Source organism: Pyrus communis, chromosome 1 (assembly GCF_963583255.1).
Source record: "Pyrus communis chromosome 1, drPyrComm1.1, whole genome shotgun sequence".
Classification (NCBI taxonomy): domain Eukaryota; kingdom Viridiplantae; phylum Streptophyta; class Magnoliopsida; order Rosales; family Rosaceae; genus Pyrus; species Pyrus communis.
In genome coordinates, this window is record NC_084803.1 from 8,624,516 (window position 1) to 8,639,143 (window position 14,628).

Here is a 14,628-nt window from a genome sequence, read left to right on the forward strand (position 1 = left end):
TATCGTAATTATTGATCCTCCTCCTGTTTACTTTGTCATCTGGCAACACCTCCTTACAGTATCAGTTCAAATGTATAGAACTTAAAGAGTTGTGCTTGACGTAAACCTACTCAGCAGTCCTGTGCTTATTATGTATTGGATGATCTCTTAACAATGACAGGGAGAGTTGTTGAAGCTTTCTTCCCATAAGAAAAGCTACACAATTTATGTTATCAGAAACATTCAATAACACAGCATGCCAAATATTTTGCTTGTTTTGGAGTGCAGAAAGTAGTGAAACTTGGAATATCTCAGAGTAAATCTCCTCTCTGTTAGCATCTACCATTTGACCTGAGTTTGGGATTGAGCTAGGGGAAGAACTTGACGCGGGCGTTTTAATTCCAAATGTGGGACTTGGATCATCTTCTTCTGGATTGGCAGCTTTCTTCAAACTTGGTTTGCCATTGTCTTCTGGTGCTGGAAGGGAACTCTATTGTATTTGAGCGGTGATCGGTAGATTTCCTGCTCTTGAACATTCCCATGTAGCCAACCATGAAAATCTCCTATTTTCTTAGCTGTGGAATTAGTTTGTTAAGCAGGCTTGAGTGTTTAGTTAATTTATCCATATCAGGAAGGCAGATAGATCCCATGCGACTTGGTTCCGAAACTTTGAAGATCCACCACCAGAAGAGGAGCCATGTAGCTTATTTTCTTCTCTTGATGTTTCAGTTTGTAATCAGAGGATCTGTAAAAATCCCAAAACGATTTAGACAAATCTAAAGTGAACTCCAACCTTCACCCAAATCAGAGCCAAATTCGAACTGGAGAGAAAATCCACACCCATAGGAAACAAAATCCGGTCACAAAGACCGGTACCTAAACAACCAGGGGTTCGACAAAACGCGGCCACAAACTGGGGGAAAACAAAACTCTCTACAACGAAATGGGGGAGAGAGGCGCCCGGCCTTATTACCGGATGCCAGAAAAGAGAAGTTTGACGGTGGTGTTCCGCGCTGTGTGTTTTTAGAAGATGAAACTTTCTGTGTGGCTTCATTATTTGATTTGAATTTTTATTACTCGTTAATCAAGCTATCGGTTATTTCAGTAGCACGTTGTGGATAACCCCGAGTTCTGTGTGGCTTCATTATTTGATTTGCATTTTTATTACTTGTTGATCATGCTGTCGGTTATTTCAGTAGCACGTTGTGGATCACCCCGATAGACTCTACAATTTTGTAGCTTCACTTTATCAAATGAAAATGGATCATCGACGGTGTAGTTGAATAAATTGTTTCGATGGCAGATGCTTTAAAAGAAGGAACTTAACGAAAAACTCTTGATACTGTTCATTTTAACGAAAAATCACATTTTTACACTAAAAAGTCAATCCTGGTACTATTCACTTTACCTTTTAGTTTGTTGTTATCGTTAAAACTTAAAGTTTTCAAATCATTTTCATTAGTTTTCCTTTAAAAGAAAGGTTTTCTCCCAAATTGGAAAACATTGGAATTGATTATTGAATTTGATGTTTTGAGTTCGGTTTTTTTATGGACTCATTTGGATGTACTTTTAAAATAATTGAAAGCCGCTTTTAGAGAAAATGTTTTTGGATTTCAAAAGTACTTTAAGTGCTTTCTGCAAGAAGTACCAATTATATGCTTCTTCCAGAAATCATTTAAGTGTTTTTTTCAGGATTTACTTGCATTTTACTAAGGATTGGTTCTAAAAACATTTTCATCAAAAACGCTTTCAGTCATTTTAAAAGCACATGTATATGTCACATCACATTTTTTTTTATAATTAAATTTAAGGCTTAATTATAATAAGTATTTATGAATCTTATCCCTAATTTAATTTCAGTCGCAACTTTCTATTAGTTTCTTTAGCGCTTGAACTCAACAATGTGTTGTATTATTGGTCATTTTCACTCAGGTTGTCTATACTTTTATTAAATTTAAAGGTATTGTAAGAACTTTTAAGACAAATGTGTGAAAAGTAAAAATGTAGAACAAACCAATATTTGTAAAATATAGTTAACCCAAAATATAACATATAGAAGAGTGGCTTGGGTCTCATTTTGCTTGGATCTTTTACCTTATTTTTTGTTTGTTTATTGGGCTTCTTTTAAGCCTTGTATTATTGTACTAGTTTTTTAATATATTGGATTTTTTTTTTTAGTACATCGATACTTTTACATTAAGGGAGGAAGAGTTCGGCAAAGCCACATAAGAGACGGCCAGAGAAGGATTCTCTTCTCTTTTTTTTCCCATTCGCTTCCTATTTGAATGATCATGGTTAAGCCACGTTAACATCTTATATTAATTTTTTTTATAGAAAGAGAAAGACAAAATAGAGAGAGAGGAGGGGATGAAAATGTGAGGAGAGAGAATCCTAGTTCATGGGCAGCTTAATTTGGTATCAAATTATCCATCTACGAGATTCGAACTTGAGACCTCTAGTTTTTTAATATATTGAAATTTTTTTTTTTTTTAGTACATCGATATTTTTATATTAAAGGGAGTCAGAGTTCAGCAAAACCACACAATAGGTAGCCTAATTTAGTATCAAATTTATCATCCACAAGATTCAAATATGAAACCTCTCACTTCTAAGTAAAAATGAATATCACCATAGTATAATATTGATTGACATATTGAGAGTTGTATTGACAAAAAAAAAAAAAAAAAAAAAGAGCGGAAGAAAATCGAAGAAAAGACTAAAGCTGTGGGTCCCGCCGAAATCAAAGACTGGAAAAATTAGATCAAATCCCAAATAATAATAACAATAATTTGGAAAGGGGGGCGGCGGCCGGGAGGGGGAAGGAGGTAGAGAGCACAGAAAGAGATATTTGCCTATCTTCTCTACTACTGCACGTACAGATTCAGGTGAAGTGGCAGTGGAAGTCCAACCAGCATGGGTGACGGCAGCGCAAGCGGCAACAGAGACCATAACAACAATCACAACCACCACAACAACCACGGCCATGGCCACGGCCACAACCACGGCGGTGGTTATAGTAACAAGCCGGAGTGGCTGCAACAGTACGATCTGATAGGGAAGATCGGGGAGGGCACGTACGGCCTGGTGTTCCTCGTGAGGATCAAGTCTCCTTCCAACCGCGGAAAGTCCATCGCCATCAAGAAATTCAAGCAGTCCAAGGACGGCGATGGCGTCTCCCCCACCGCCATCCGCGAAATCATGGTCTTCTTCTTCCCTTTTTTTCCCTTCAATTTATTTACTTTTGAATTGCAGACCCTAACGTTCGAAATTTCGTTTGGGAAATTTGTTTAAACATTAAGAAAAATGATTGAGAGTTTTTTCCTTTCCTAATTTTTCCTGGTTTCCCATGAATATTACTTTTAAAAGAAAATAAATTTGAAAAATGGTGATGTTTTTGGATTGTTCAGTTGCTGCGGGAAATATCGCACGAGAATGTGGTGAAGCTTGTGAATGTTCACATCAATCACACAGACATGTCCCTCTATCTGGCTTTCGATTACGCAGAACATGACCTTTATGTGAGTATCTGATGTTTTCTCCTTTTCTTCTTTCGTTCATTTGAAATGGGATTCTCGAGTTCCGCTGATCGAAGAAAATGTGGTGGGTTGCGTACATTTGCTTCACAGGAAATCATTAGACATCACAGAGACAAAGTTAATCAAGCTATCAATCATTACACTATTAAGACATTGCTCTGGCAGCTGCTCAATGGACTCAATTATCTCCATAGGTATGGCTTTGTTTGTTTGACATTTGCCGCCGCTGATGTTTCGTTCTTTTGCTGTATCTACATTATTGTTTGACTACTTGTGTGCAACCTTCCTTGCAGTAATTGGATCATTCATCGTGATTTAAAGCCATCTAATATCTTGGTATGATTTGCATAACCTTTCCATTCTCTTCTTGATGCAACTTTGTTTGACTTTGTGTTGCTTACAAAGGGTGAACAATCATAAATTTTTGCTACGTTTACTCGATTTTTTGTTCATAGGTTATGGGCGATGCAGAGGAACAAGGAGTTGTGAAAATTGCGGATTTTGGACTTGCAAGGATATATCAAGCTCCTTTGAAGTCATTGTCTGACAATGGGGTAAGGAGACATGTTTGTATCACATAACTGCATTGTCAATGTCTGCAGTCCCGTGAATTACAGTTTATACATTCCCTAACTGTATTAAACTTTTGGTTTTTAGTGGTTTATGTATCAGCATCCCCTTTTATTCCCTTTTTATTCTCCTTTTCTTCATTTTTTTTGTTTGTTTTTGTTTTGGTTTAAGAAACACTCCTGTTCGTTACCATTGGCAGTAATGCATTCATATCTTCACAACAACCATAACTTCCACAAGGAAAGCAATTTCTATTCCATATGGAATTTTTTAAAGGTTGGCATTCACTTGCTGTGGAAGTATGTGATCCTGTATGTATTCAATATATGTGATAAAGTGGGATAGAAAAACGTATGTGACTGAGCTTTTAGTTTCCATAAAAGGCTGCTTTGGTTGGGGCAATAATTGGGTTATCTCAATATGATTATATTAGTTACCACTGTCTACAAACTCGCCTTGAGGTGTGGGTCGAGTGAGGTACAGAAAATCACCTTAGGTGTACTGTCCTTAGCGAAAGCCAGGAAAAATGCATGCCTTGATGACAAGTCGGTGAGAGGCGCATACCATCTTCCATGAGGTGGCTCAAGGTGTTGGCTGAAAGAAGAGATGAACCCCACCCGCAAGAAATAAGTGAAACTGTATCGTCCTGCAGTTGGGGGTCTTCCTTTGCTGAATCACCGTGCTTCATTTTGCTTCGTTTTGGGTTTTCTGGTCTTGGGCTTGTGGTGTTTTAGTATAAGAATTAAAAGATGTGGTCCCATGTAGCGACTGGCAAAGTAATGTTACGTATGTGTGCAGCACACTTCCACTTGAAGATAATTTTAGTTATGAAAAAATTTCTGTGTGATTCATAACTAAACTTTTGAGACCCAAATATCAAAATTGAAAGACTACTAATACTATAAAGCAAGATGCTTAACTTGTAATTTTACTCTTTCTATGAGAAGAGTTGAACAAAAGTGTAACAGTAGAATACAGCGAGGGTATCTATATCATATATAAAACTTATACATAGATACTTACAGATATTTTTATTAATTAAAATGATTGATTCAGAAAGCTTAGGCCTAAATGCCACAAGGCTTACACCTTGCCCTTTAAATTATTATTAGAGACTAGTGATGCACCTGAGAGTGGGGTGAATTGCAAGGATTTTCAAAGTCACTGAGCATTTAGTGGTTGAATTGAAGATGATCATTTTGTTGATCTTTTTATCATTATATGTTTTTCTGTAATTTGCTTCTCATTTTTTTTTTCCATTATTGGTTTGTTAGATCTTTTAAATTTTTGGAGCTTCTTTTTCCTGTTACATCTACTGTACTTGGTCAATGCCCTTTTCTTATTGTTTTGAGTAATTAAACCTTTTTGCAGCCCCTAATTGATTGCTATTTTCCATTTGCATTGAAACAATAATTCTGACTCTAACGCGTTAGATATATTACTTGCAGGTTGTGGTAACCATTTGGTACCGTGCGCCGGAGTTGCTCCTTGGGGCTAAGCACTACACAAGTGCTGTTGGTATCCTCCTACACTAAGTTATTTATCCTATTTGTATTAAGTTCATGTGGTTAGCATGTGATTACAATCATGAGTGCACATTCGTAGATTACCTAAATGCTAAATAGTTTCTAAAGGCCTGCCTCTTTGTTGTTTGAATATTTTTATTTTCAGTTGATGTAATTATGTTCTCTGGTGTATTGAATTATATGAGCAGATTAATTTTAAAGACAATGTTTTCTTAATATGAAATTTAGATATGTGGGCTGTTGGATGCATCTTTGCCGAGCTTTTGACTTTGAAGCCATTATTTCAAGGTGCAGAAGTCAAAGCTATACCAAATCCTTTTCAGGTTGTGAAACGTTGAATGTATTTACATTTTTGTACACTTTTATTACTAGTACTGTTTTAAGTTTTGTAATTGTATCACATCTTCTAATAATAGAGTTCACATGTGCAGCTTGATCAACTTGACAAGATATTCAAGGTCTTAGGTAATATGTTTTACCTTTTAGGCCATTTATCTTTTATAAGTTCCATGGAGCTACCTTACAGTCAACAATTATCACATCAGGTCATCCGACACTAGAAAAGTGGCCAGCACTTGCAAACCTTCCACACTGGCAACAAGATGTGCAACATATTCAAAGCCATAAATAGTAAGCTTTCTCATATCTAATGTATGTAAAACTTGTTTAGTTAAACATATAAAAAAGAATATAAACCTTGTGCTAGGAATCTGAAGAAATTATTTTTGTCTAATTTGTCATTCTCTAGTAACTCCCATGTTTGGCTTCATTTTTTTTTTCTCCCTTTCCTTGATCAAACTAACCTGTTCTTTTTTCCTGCTGTATGCTTTCGACAGTGATAATACTGCATTGCATAGTGTAGTTCACCTCTCTCCAAAAAGTCCTGCATATGACCTCCTATCTAAGATGCTCGAGTAAGTGGTGCCTTTTAAATTTACAAGAATCTCATTTTGTTATTGTTGAGCACATGGAGAGGATGAGACTCATAACTGTACCCAAAAAATTGTAATTCTCATTTTACCAATTTTTCTAGTTTTTTTCTAATTTTTTAGGATTCTAATTACAAAGTACAGAAAGTTATCCTTACAAATTTGGAGTGATGATACATCATGAATTGTTTTAATAAGATTTATGAATTGAGTGCCCTATTAATTGCTAATAGAGTATTGTCATACGGAATCTTTGAACATGGTATTTTGACTGTAGAAGTGTAGATATTTGCTGATAATTCAAGATTCAAGGATTAGATATGAGCACAATATAGTTAGAGGCCTAAAATGAATGATTTCTGTGGACTATAGTAAGGTTCTTAATCCCTATCTTTTCATCCAAGTTTCAGAGTAAGGTTCTCTCTTTCCACTCCAGAGAGTAGTTTCTTCTGATTATAACTGTAGATAAAGTATTTTAAGACCTTGTCTGGATTGTCTTTACTACCATGCAAGTACCAGGATAAATGACAATTAGAAGGGTACTAAAGGAACATTCTCTTCCTTGGGATTTCACTGACCAATCATATAACAGTTTGAGGCTGATTGATCATGTTAGTCCCCATATTTTCATTGTTTGGCTGGTGACTTGGAATTGGATTTTTCGATGAGATGGCTAGTTTGTACTTTAGTAAATCATTTGAAGGAACTGTTAGCAACTATAGATGTATAATGGAGATGATGGATGTAAGATGAGGATACCATGTCTACTGTTCGGTTTTTCACATTGGTGAATCAGTGGTGAACTGGTTTGGACATGCTTTTTTGTTCACAAGTTGTAAACCGGAAGCTACAAGTAAATTCAGATATTTCAAGCTAATTTGTATATGAATTATGAAAAGCAGTTAAAGGTGTCAATTTGGATCTACAAATTTAAACGCCATTTCTTAGTATTGGTTGCCTTTCTTGTCCATGTGCTTGCTAATTTTTGTACTAATTTTTTGTCAAGATTCGGGAAGGTCGGAGCTTCTGACTCAAAATAAATTTTTATTTGATTTGTTTTTGTCTCTTCATGTCTGTCATACAATGCCGAAATTTTGATAAAATTTACAGTTGTTTGACTTAAAAAAGTGTTGAACTATAACTTACAATATGTTTCTGTAGTAATTAGTTACAGTGGCATATAATTTGTAAGGTTTTGCTGTTGATCTTGCATTACTTTTTTCTTAATGAAGATAAATTAATTGTCTGTTTCTTTCCCCAAACAACTGTGTGCAGATATGATCCTCGAAAGCGTATAACAGCTGCACAAGCATTAGAGCATGAGTAAAGCTTCTTGCTTTTTTATCTCTCATATTATGCTTATTATTCTTCCTCCATCCTTCCCTTTCCCTCACCCTCATGATCACCTGTGAATGAATTATTTAACAAATTAATTAATACAGGATTCGAGATTTTAATATTCTTAAATAAAAATTGTTATACGCAAAAATATAATTGCTTTCTAAAAAGATTCATATTTTTTGCTTTCAGGTATTTTCGTATTGAGCCTCTACCAGGTCGCAAGTAAGGTTCTCTTCTTCATTAACTTTTACTTCCCCTGTTGGACTTGGACCTTTTCTGTTGTGATATGCCCAACCGATTTGAGTTTCTTTATTTTCCAATATGTTGACCACCTTTTCATGAATACCACCTAAAAGTTTGAAAAAGAAAAGACTCTAATGGAGATACTAGATGCTATTGTAAGCATATAGTGCGCCCATATATCTTATATTGACAGGTATATTATTAATGATCAGTGCTTTGGTGCCTACCCAAGGAGAGAAAGTAGTGAATTATCCTACTCGTCCGGTAGACACAACCACAGATTTTGAAGGGACAACTAGCATTCAACCTTCACAACCGGTATGTTTCATGGTTTTACAACTAAATGAGTAGACTTCTGTTCCAAAGCTGCAGCTGTTTAAATGAAGTGCTAACCATGGTTTGTACAAAATTTAGTTGGAATTTTAGAAATAGCAGTGAAAGCCAGAGTAAAGAAACATAATGGAGCACTACTCAATTGTGTACTCTACTGTTTCAGAGGTTATACGTATACTTTAAAAGAATACATTCTTGAAAACATTATAATCACAAATTTTGATTTGTGTTACATGTTGGATGTAGAACAGGAAATCACGATAGTGTTGCTATTAGTAGATAAATATTGTTCACTGAGTTGAAATCGTCCACACTTTTAGTTTTGTAAGAAGCATTATCTTTTATGATACTGTTGAGGGGAGATGCTTTTAGTTTAGTTCAAGGTCCGTCTGTCAGAACCTGGAATTCCCTTCCACCCTTTTTCGCATTTTCTTCTCTTTCAGTTCCTGGTTGATTATCATAATTTTATTGCTCAGTGAAACTGGTCATATCCATTGTTGTAAGATGTATCAATGTGGTTGGACATGTATCAATACTAATGACATTAATTTTGTTTCCATCTTGATATACTCATTATGAATAATTGTATCACATCTGGTTTCCTCCTCTTTAATTGTTAATCAGAGGACACAGAATTAATTTACGTTAGAATTTATTCAACTATTTATCTGCTTTATATCCCATAGAACAAGTTCATCTTCGAGTGATTTCCTACATAGAGGAATGTTAAGGCATGAAAATAACTTGTTTGCATATAGTAAACGTAAGAAGTCTTAACATCTCAATCTTTGTTCACTATGGTATGTGTGCATTGCTCATCGTACAATTATCTGGACCAGGTATCATCTGGAAATGCAGTATCTGGAAACATGTCAGGTGCTCATGTGGGGAGATCCGTACCCAGGCCTATGGTTAACATGCAACGAATGCAGCCTCAGGGCATGGCTGCTTATAATCTTGCATCTCAAGCAGGGATTGGTGGTGCAATGAATCCTGGCGGCATGCCAATGCAGCGTGGTGTAGCACAGGCCCATCACCAACAACAGGTATATTGTGATGAGTATAGATTGTTTTGACCTTTAGAATAATTCTTTCTCTTAATTCATGCTGGTTTTATATTTTATTTTATCTTTCAAATACAGTTGAGAAGGAAAGATAATGGAATGGGGATGCCGGGATACCCTCCACAGCAGAAATCCAGACGTTTCTGAGGAATATTGCACCTATTGTACTTTAATTGCCGTGGATGATCTGAAATTCATGAAGGTTAGTTTTTTTATTGATGCTTTGCTTCATAGGCTACTAGTACTTTTTAAAACTGTTCTTTATCTCTTCATCATTAAAAATGAAAAGAAGGTAAACTCCTTTGAATTTTCCTACTGGTCTTACTGACGAGGGGTTGAGATTTCAAACTCTCATCTTCCGCTGCCTGTCCCAAGAATCACTAGTTTTCCTAAATAATTCGGAATCCTGTAAATTAAAAGGGGGAGAATCTATTACAATCTATCAACCATAACCAATAATCTTATCACTATCGTTTTTATTTATTGGACTGCATTTTTGTTAGTCTTCTCACTGTTGCATAAAAGTAAGGCTTTGTTGTTTTGAAGATAAAGAAATATACTTTTTAAGCTTTGTCTTGAGGGATTTCTGAACTGGAAGTCTGGAACTCATACTTGCGTACATTTTCCGTTAGCAAAACACTGCAAGTTCCATCTTTTCATCCCCACAAGCTCCTCTTGTTATCAATTATTCTCTTGGTACCTTTGATGTCCCTCTGCATCTGAGGCTCTGTTGGATTTATTAGTATGAGGCTTACCTTTCTACCGGCTCCGTTAGCCAACTGGTCTTATTGACCCATAACATACATTATCTGCTCGAATGGACCTGTACCCATCACCACTTCCTTAAATATACCTGTTTTATTTGACCATCTTTTAATCGAGAATACTAAATCATGTGCACGATGCTTTGTGAAAAAGGTTGATGCACAAGCTTGATTCGCGAAGAAACTTGCAGCCTAACTTGTTTTATTCTATCTTCAAATTCCTTCATTCTTCTTATGTTACCCATGCATTTCATGTTTTTCCAGGTCTAAATATTGAGGACACAAAATATCTTGTTATTCTGTCAGAGGTAGAATGCTGTAGAGGAAATTCGGTTATTCTTAAAATGCTGGTCGATGCAGTGGGACGAAGATTTCAGTTACCGCAGTCTTAACTGGTGCTCCTGTAGGTCACAACGTGCACACTTACAAATTGTGACTCGATTTCTGTAAAAATTAGCTGTTAAGCCAGAAAAACAGTAATTAGACAAGTTGTATGAAGGCCGCATCGATGAGCTTTAAGTACTTGAGCATCCATTCCTCACTAACAGAGAAAACAGGGGAAGGAAGGATGGTAGGGGATTAGAAAGAAACGCATTTGTTTGGATGAGATCCCCACCAACTTTTAACTGGGACTCTCACACTCCGTTACATATGTATGTGTATAATATTTCTTGTAATTTATGTTTCAATTAGTCAACTTTTAATTCACAAATAGGCATTGGGTTGCACTTGCATGTGATCGTTTGAACAGCGGACCTCAAATTGATTCACCAGCACCAGCAGCCTATCCAAAAGAAAGTGGTAGTTGGTGCCGTAACCCTTTTTAAACACCTCCGACTTCCGGCTTCCGCCCGCCCTCAATCCCCTTTTCACATCACCAACTACGGCGATGGTTTCACTCATCCGTCCCGGTCTCCCGCCGTCCCTCCTAACAAAGTACAACTGTGAATGCAAAATGCCACTCTAGCCATCAAAGTGCAATTGTGAATGCAAAATGGTTTCACTAATAGTGTTTTGGAGATGATCTAAATAGGCAATGCGGAGTTGCCTAAATCTATTGCACTCGATTTTTTTTTGGAGTTTTTTTATTTGATGATGCTCTGGCTGAATGCGCTATAATTTTGCGAGTACTTTGATCCGACTTATGTTAAATCTTTATTAGCTTTTGTGGACTATGGAGGTTACGGAAGTTTAGTAACTGAATGCTACTTGAACGCACAAAACTGACACACTTGCTGACATCATAAAATTGCGCAATATGGAAAGTGACATACCTCCTTGTAAGTCCTTGCAAGGTTTGCTTCTTCTTCTTTGATGTAGGACTTTACCTTAACATATGGATAAGATAAATTGGGTGACGTGAAACACTTGTAGGCCAATTTGTTCCTGTACTATGAAAGAAGTTGAAATTTCACTATAAAATTAATTGACAATATGGAGAGTAACTCAAATTTTTTCAAGGTTTATGATGCGGTACTTTGTATTTCACATAGACTATTCAGGATAAAGCTTTCCTCGCTCCTATTATGGAGGAACATCCTTCTCTTTGCCATCATCATCTAAACATCATTTTGGAAAGAAAAAAAAAACATTCGAACTTGAAACCATTTAGTCATCTATATTAATTTGTTGAACAAGTCGATAGTTATGATAGAAAGTAGTATTTTCTTGATGAACCGTTAATTTCCTCGATTCATTTGGATGACTAAGCTGTCTTCAAATAGAATGATTTTCTACATAGATGATTTTTAGTTTAAACACTGCATCAAACGTTTGACTATGTTAATTAAAATTATTTGATGGATAGATTAGTACAATTCGACTAATATGTGCATCAGATAGTACTATACAAACTATTTTAGCACGTCAAACTGTAGTCATCGGCGGAGCCACTAAGGGACTAGAGTGGTTTCGAGCCCGTCCTGATCACTAAGTAAGAAATTTCCAACAGCCTCAAGCCTGTTATTGCAGAACTGTGAGACATGAGGAAGAAGATGAATTTTCCTCGAGAAGAAGTCGAGTCAAACGATGTCGTGTCATATTTTTCTAACTATTTTGTTTGTTTTGCCCTTGTAGTTTAGTGAAACTTAATGACAGGTTTTTAAAATTGACTTTAATATTATTTCTAAAGCAACCTAATCAACCTCCTCTTTGCCCTCATTTTCTGTCAACAGTTGGAACTAGATTTCTTTGTATTTTCTTCCTATAATTTCAAATTTATTACTCAGTACACTGCTCTCTACCTCCCACTTAATTGTATTATACATTTCTTTTGATTTTCTCTATTAAATTTAATGGGTCTTTCAATTTTATGAACATTACTTTAATTGCTTATGCTATGATTCAAAAAAAATTCTTAATATATATATGAAAAGATTCTCGCTCACAAAAAATTCTGACTCTACCGCTAACTATAATGACTATTATAATAAGTCAAACTCAAGTAGTCAATACAACTCCATGTACTAATTCACGCTTCGCTTGCAATTAGCCGTACTACGAGGCAACGCATGTGGATTTCCCGTGCCTTCGGTGGCTAATACGGCAATGCATGGAATGCAATCCATTGAATATGGAAAAAAAGGTCAAACCTAACTGTATTATAGTCCATTAAATTTAAAGAACACTAATGAAAATGATTTGAAAACTTTGAGTTTTAACTATAAGGACAAAATAAAGGGTAAAGTGAATAGTATCATAATTGATTTTTTAATGTAAAAATGTGATTTTTCGTTAAACTTCTCTTAAATTTAATGACAATTGCAATAATATAAGCAATCCAGTTGCATCACAGTTGTACTTGATATATATATATATATATATATATGTGTGTGTGTGTGTGGGGGGGATCATATCACAACGAACTTTACGATGGAAGTTATTTGTCTATTTAATTATCAAGATAAAATTTTATTGTTTTTTTATATAACAAAGTATTCGTTAATTTCTTTGAACTCAATTAAATGTCTTAAACATTTTCAATTTGACTAATATTTTACAAAAATAATCTATGAAGTGCAACTTGAAAAATAAACATTCGGATCGTTAAAGTTCTTATCGTAAAACAGAGGCCCGGGGAACTTGTTTCTTGTTTGTGAAGGCGCCCACAGGAAATAGCTAGTAGTTTACGTTTCAGTTTCAGCGCATGCTGATGCATTGCATTTTGCGTATATGGCTGGCTATCTGAGTCTCTGAGCTTCTGGTTTGCCGCACTGAACTGAATTATTCTTTATTGGCTTTCTTTGAAGCAAAGGGACAAAGACCGCCAATCCACAAATATCTTTCCCTTCATTTAATGTTGACTGTTCAATCTTTTCTCATATGGTACCGAGAAGTGTAAGTAGGTTTCTATCCTTTTCAAAGGACCAAGGATTTTATTTTCTCTAGTTTACATTTTCTGATTGTTTGTTTCAGGAATTTCATCCATCTATCTAAACAGACGCAGGCGCAATTATATTGGCATGTCAAGATATACTCGAGCTCCTAAATTCGAATCACATTCCTCACTATTTAAATTGATTTTATTGATGCACAACATCAGATCAATGTGTATAGTAGTGAAGTGATCTTCACAATGATGCTTTGTCAAGGATAGACGTACGAAGTGACCTACAAGGAAGATCGAGTGAGTATCGAAGGGCAGCGTGTGCTACCAATCTTAGAGACTTTGATATTGTTTACGATGAAAAAGATAACTGATAAACCCTTCCCATCCCAGATTTGGGAAGAAACAAGAAATATGGATGAGTTGTAATTAACACAAGGCAACCGAACTCTTTTTATCCCATCTCATTGTTCTGGCATGTATTTATGTATGAATAAAATCAACCAGACTTGGGAATCTGGGTTTTGTCCACCAGACCTGGGAATCTGGGTTTTGTCCATTTGTATAATAAACCAGACCTGGGGTTTTGGGTTTTGTCCACCAGACCTGGGAATATGGGTTTTGTCCATTTGTATAATAAACCAGACCTGGGAATCTGGTGTTTTGTCCACCAGACCTGGGAATCTGAGTTTTGTCTATTTGTATATAAAAAATTTAAACGAATAATTTACGATACTGTTTACTTTAATTAAAAATCATATTTTTATATCAAAAAGTTAATTATGATATTATTTATTTTATATTTATTTTATTTTTATGGTTAAAACTAGAAGTTTTCAATTTTTTATCTATTAATTTTCCTTTTATATAAACACTAACTAATATGTATTATATTTATTTACTTTTATTTTATCTTTATTGATAATACTCAAAATTTTTAAGTTTTTTTTATTAATTTTTCTTTTATATAAGCACTAGCAATGTGTATCGTATTAGTTAGTAGTAGTAGTAGTCAGCC

At 35.4% G+C, this 14,628-nt stretch overlaps 1 protein-coding gene across 1 annotated transcript; it reads left to right on the forward strand.

Annotated features, from left to right (window-relative positions):
- Positions 1–2,773: 2,773 nt before the first annotated feature.
- LOC137736298 (cyclin-dependent kinase E-1) lies at positions 2,774–10,997 on the forward strand. The gene is made up of 16 exons (XM_068475593.1): positions 2,774–3,180; positions 3,387–3,497; positions 3,606–3,709; positions 3,809–3,851; positions 3,971–4,069; positions 5,534–5,603; positions 5,840–5,934; positions 6,043–6,076; positions 6,157–6,241; positions 6,448–6,525; positions 7,816–7,863; positions 8,071–8,103; positions 8,337–8,442; positions 9,297–9,503; positions 9,600–9,723; positions 10,550–10,997. The coding sequence occupies exons 1-15, from the start codon at positions 2,893–2,895 to the stop codon at positions 9,666–9,668; spliced, it is 1,470 nt and encodes a 489-aa protein (XP_068331694.1). The 5' UTR covers positions 2,774–2,892; the 3' UTR covers positions 9,669–9,723; positions 10,550–10,997.
- Positions 10,998–14,628: the final 3,631 nt, after the last annotated feature.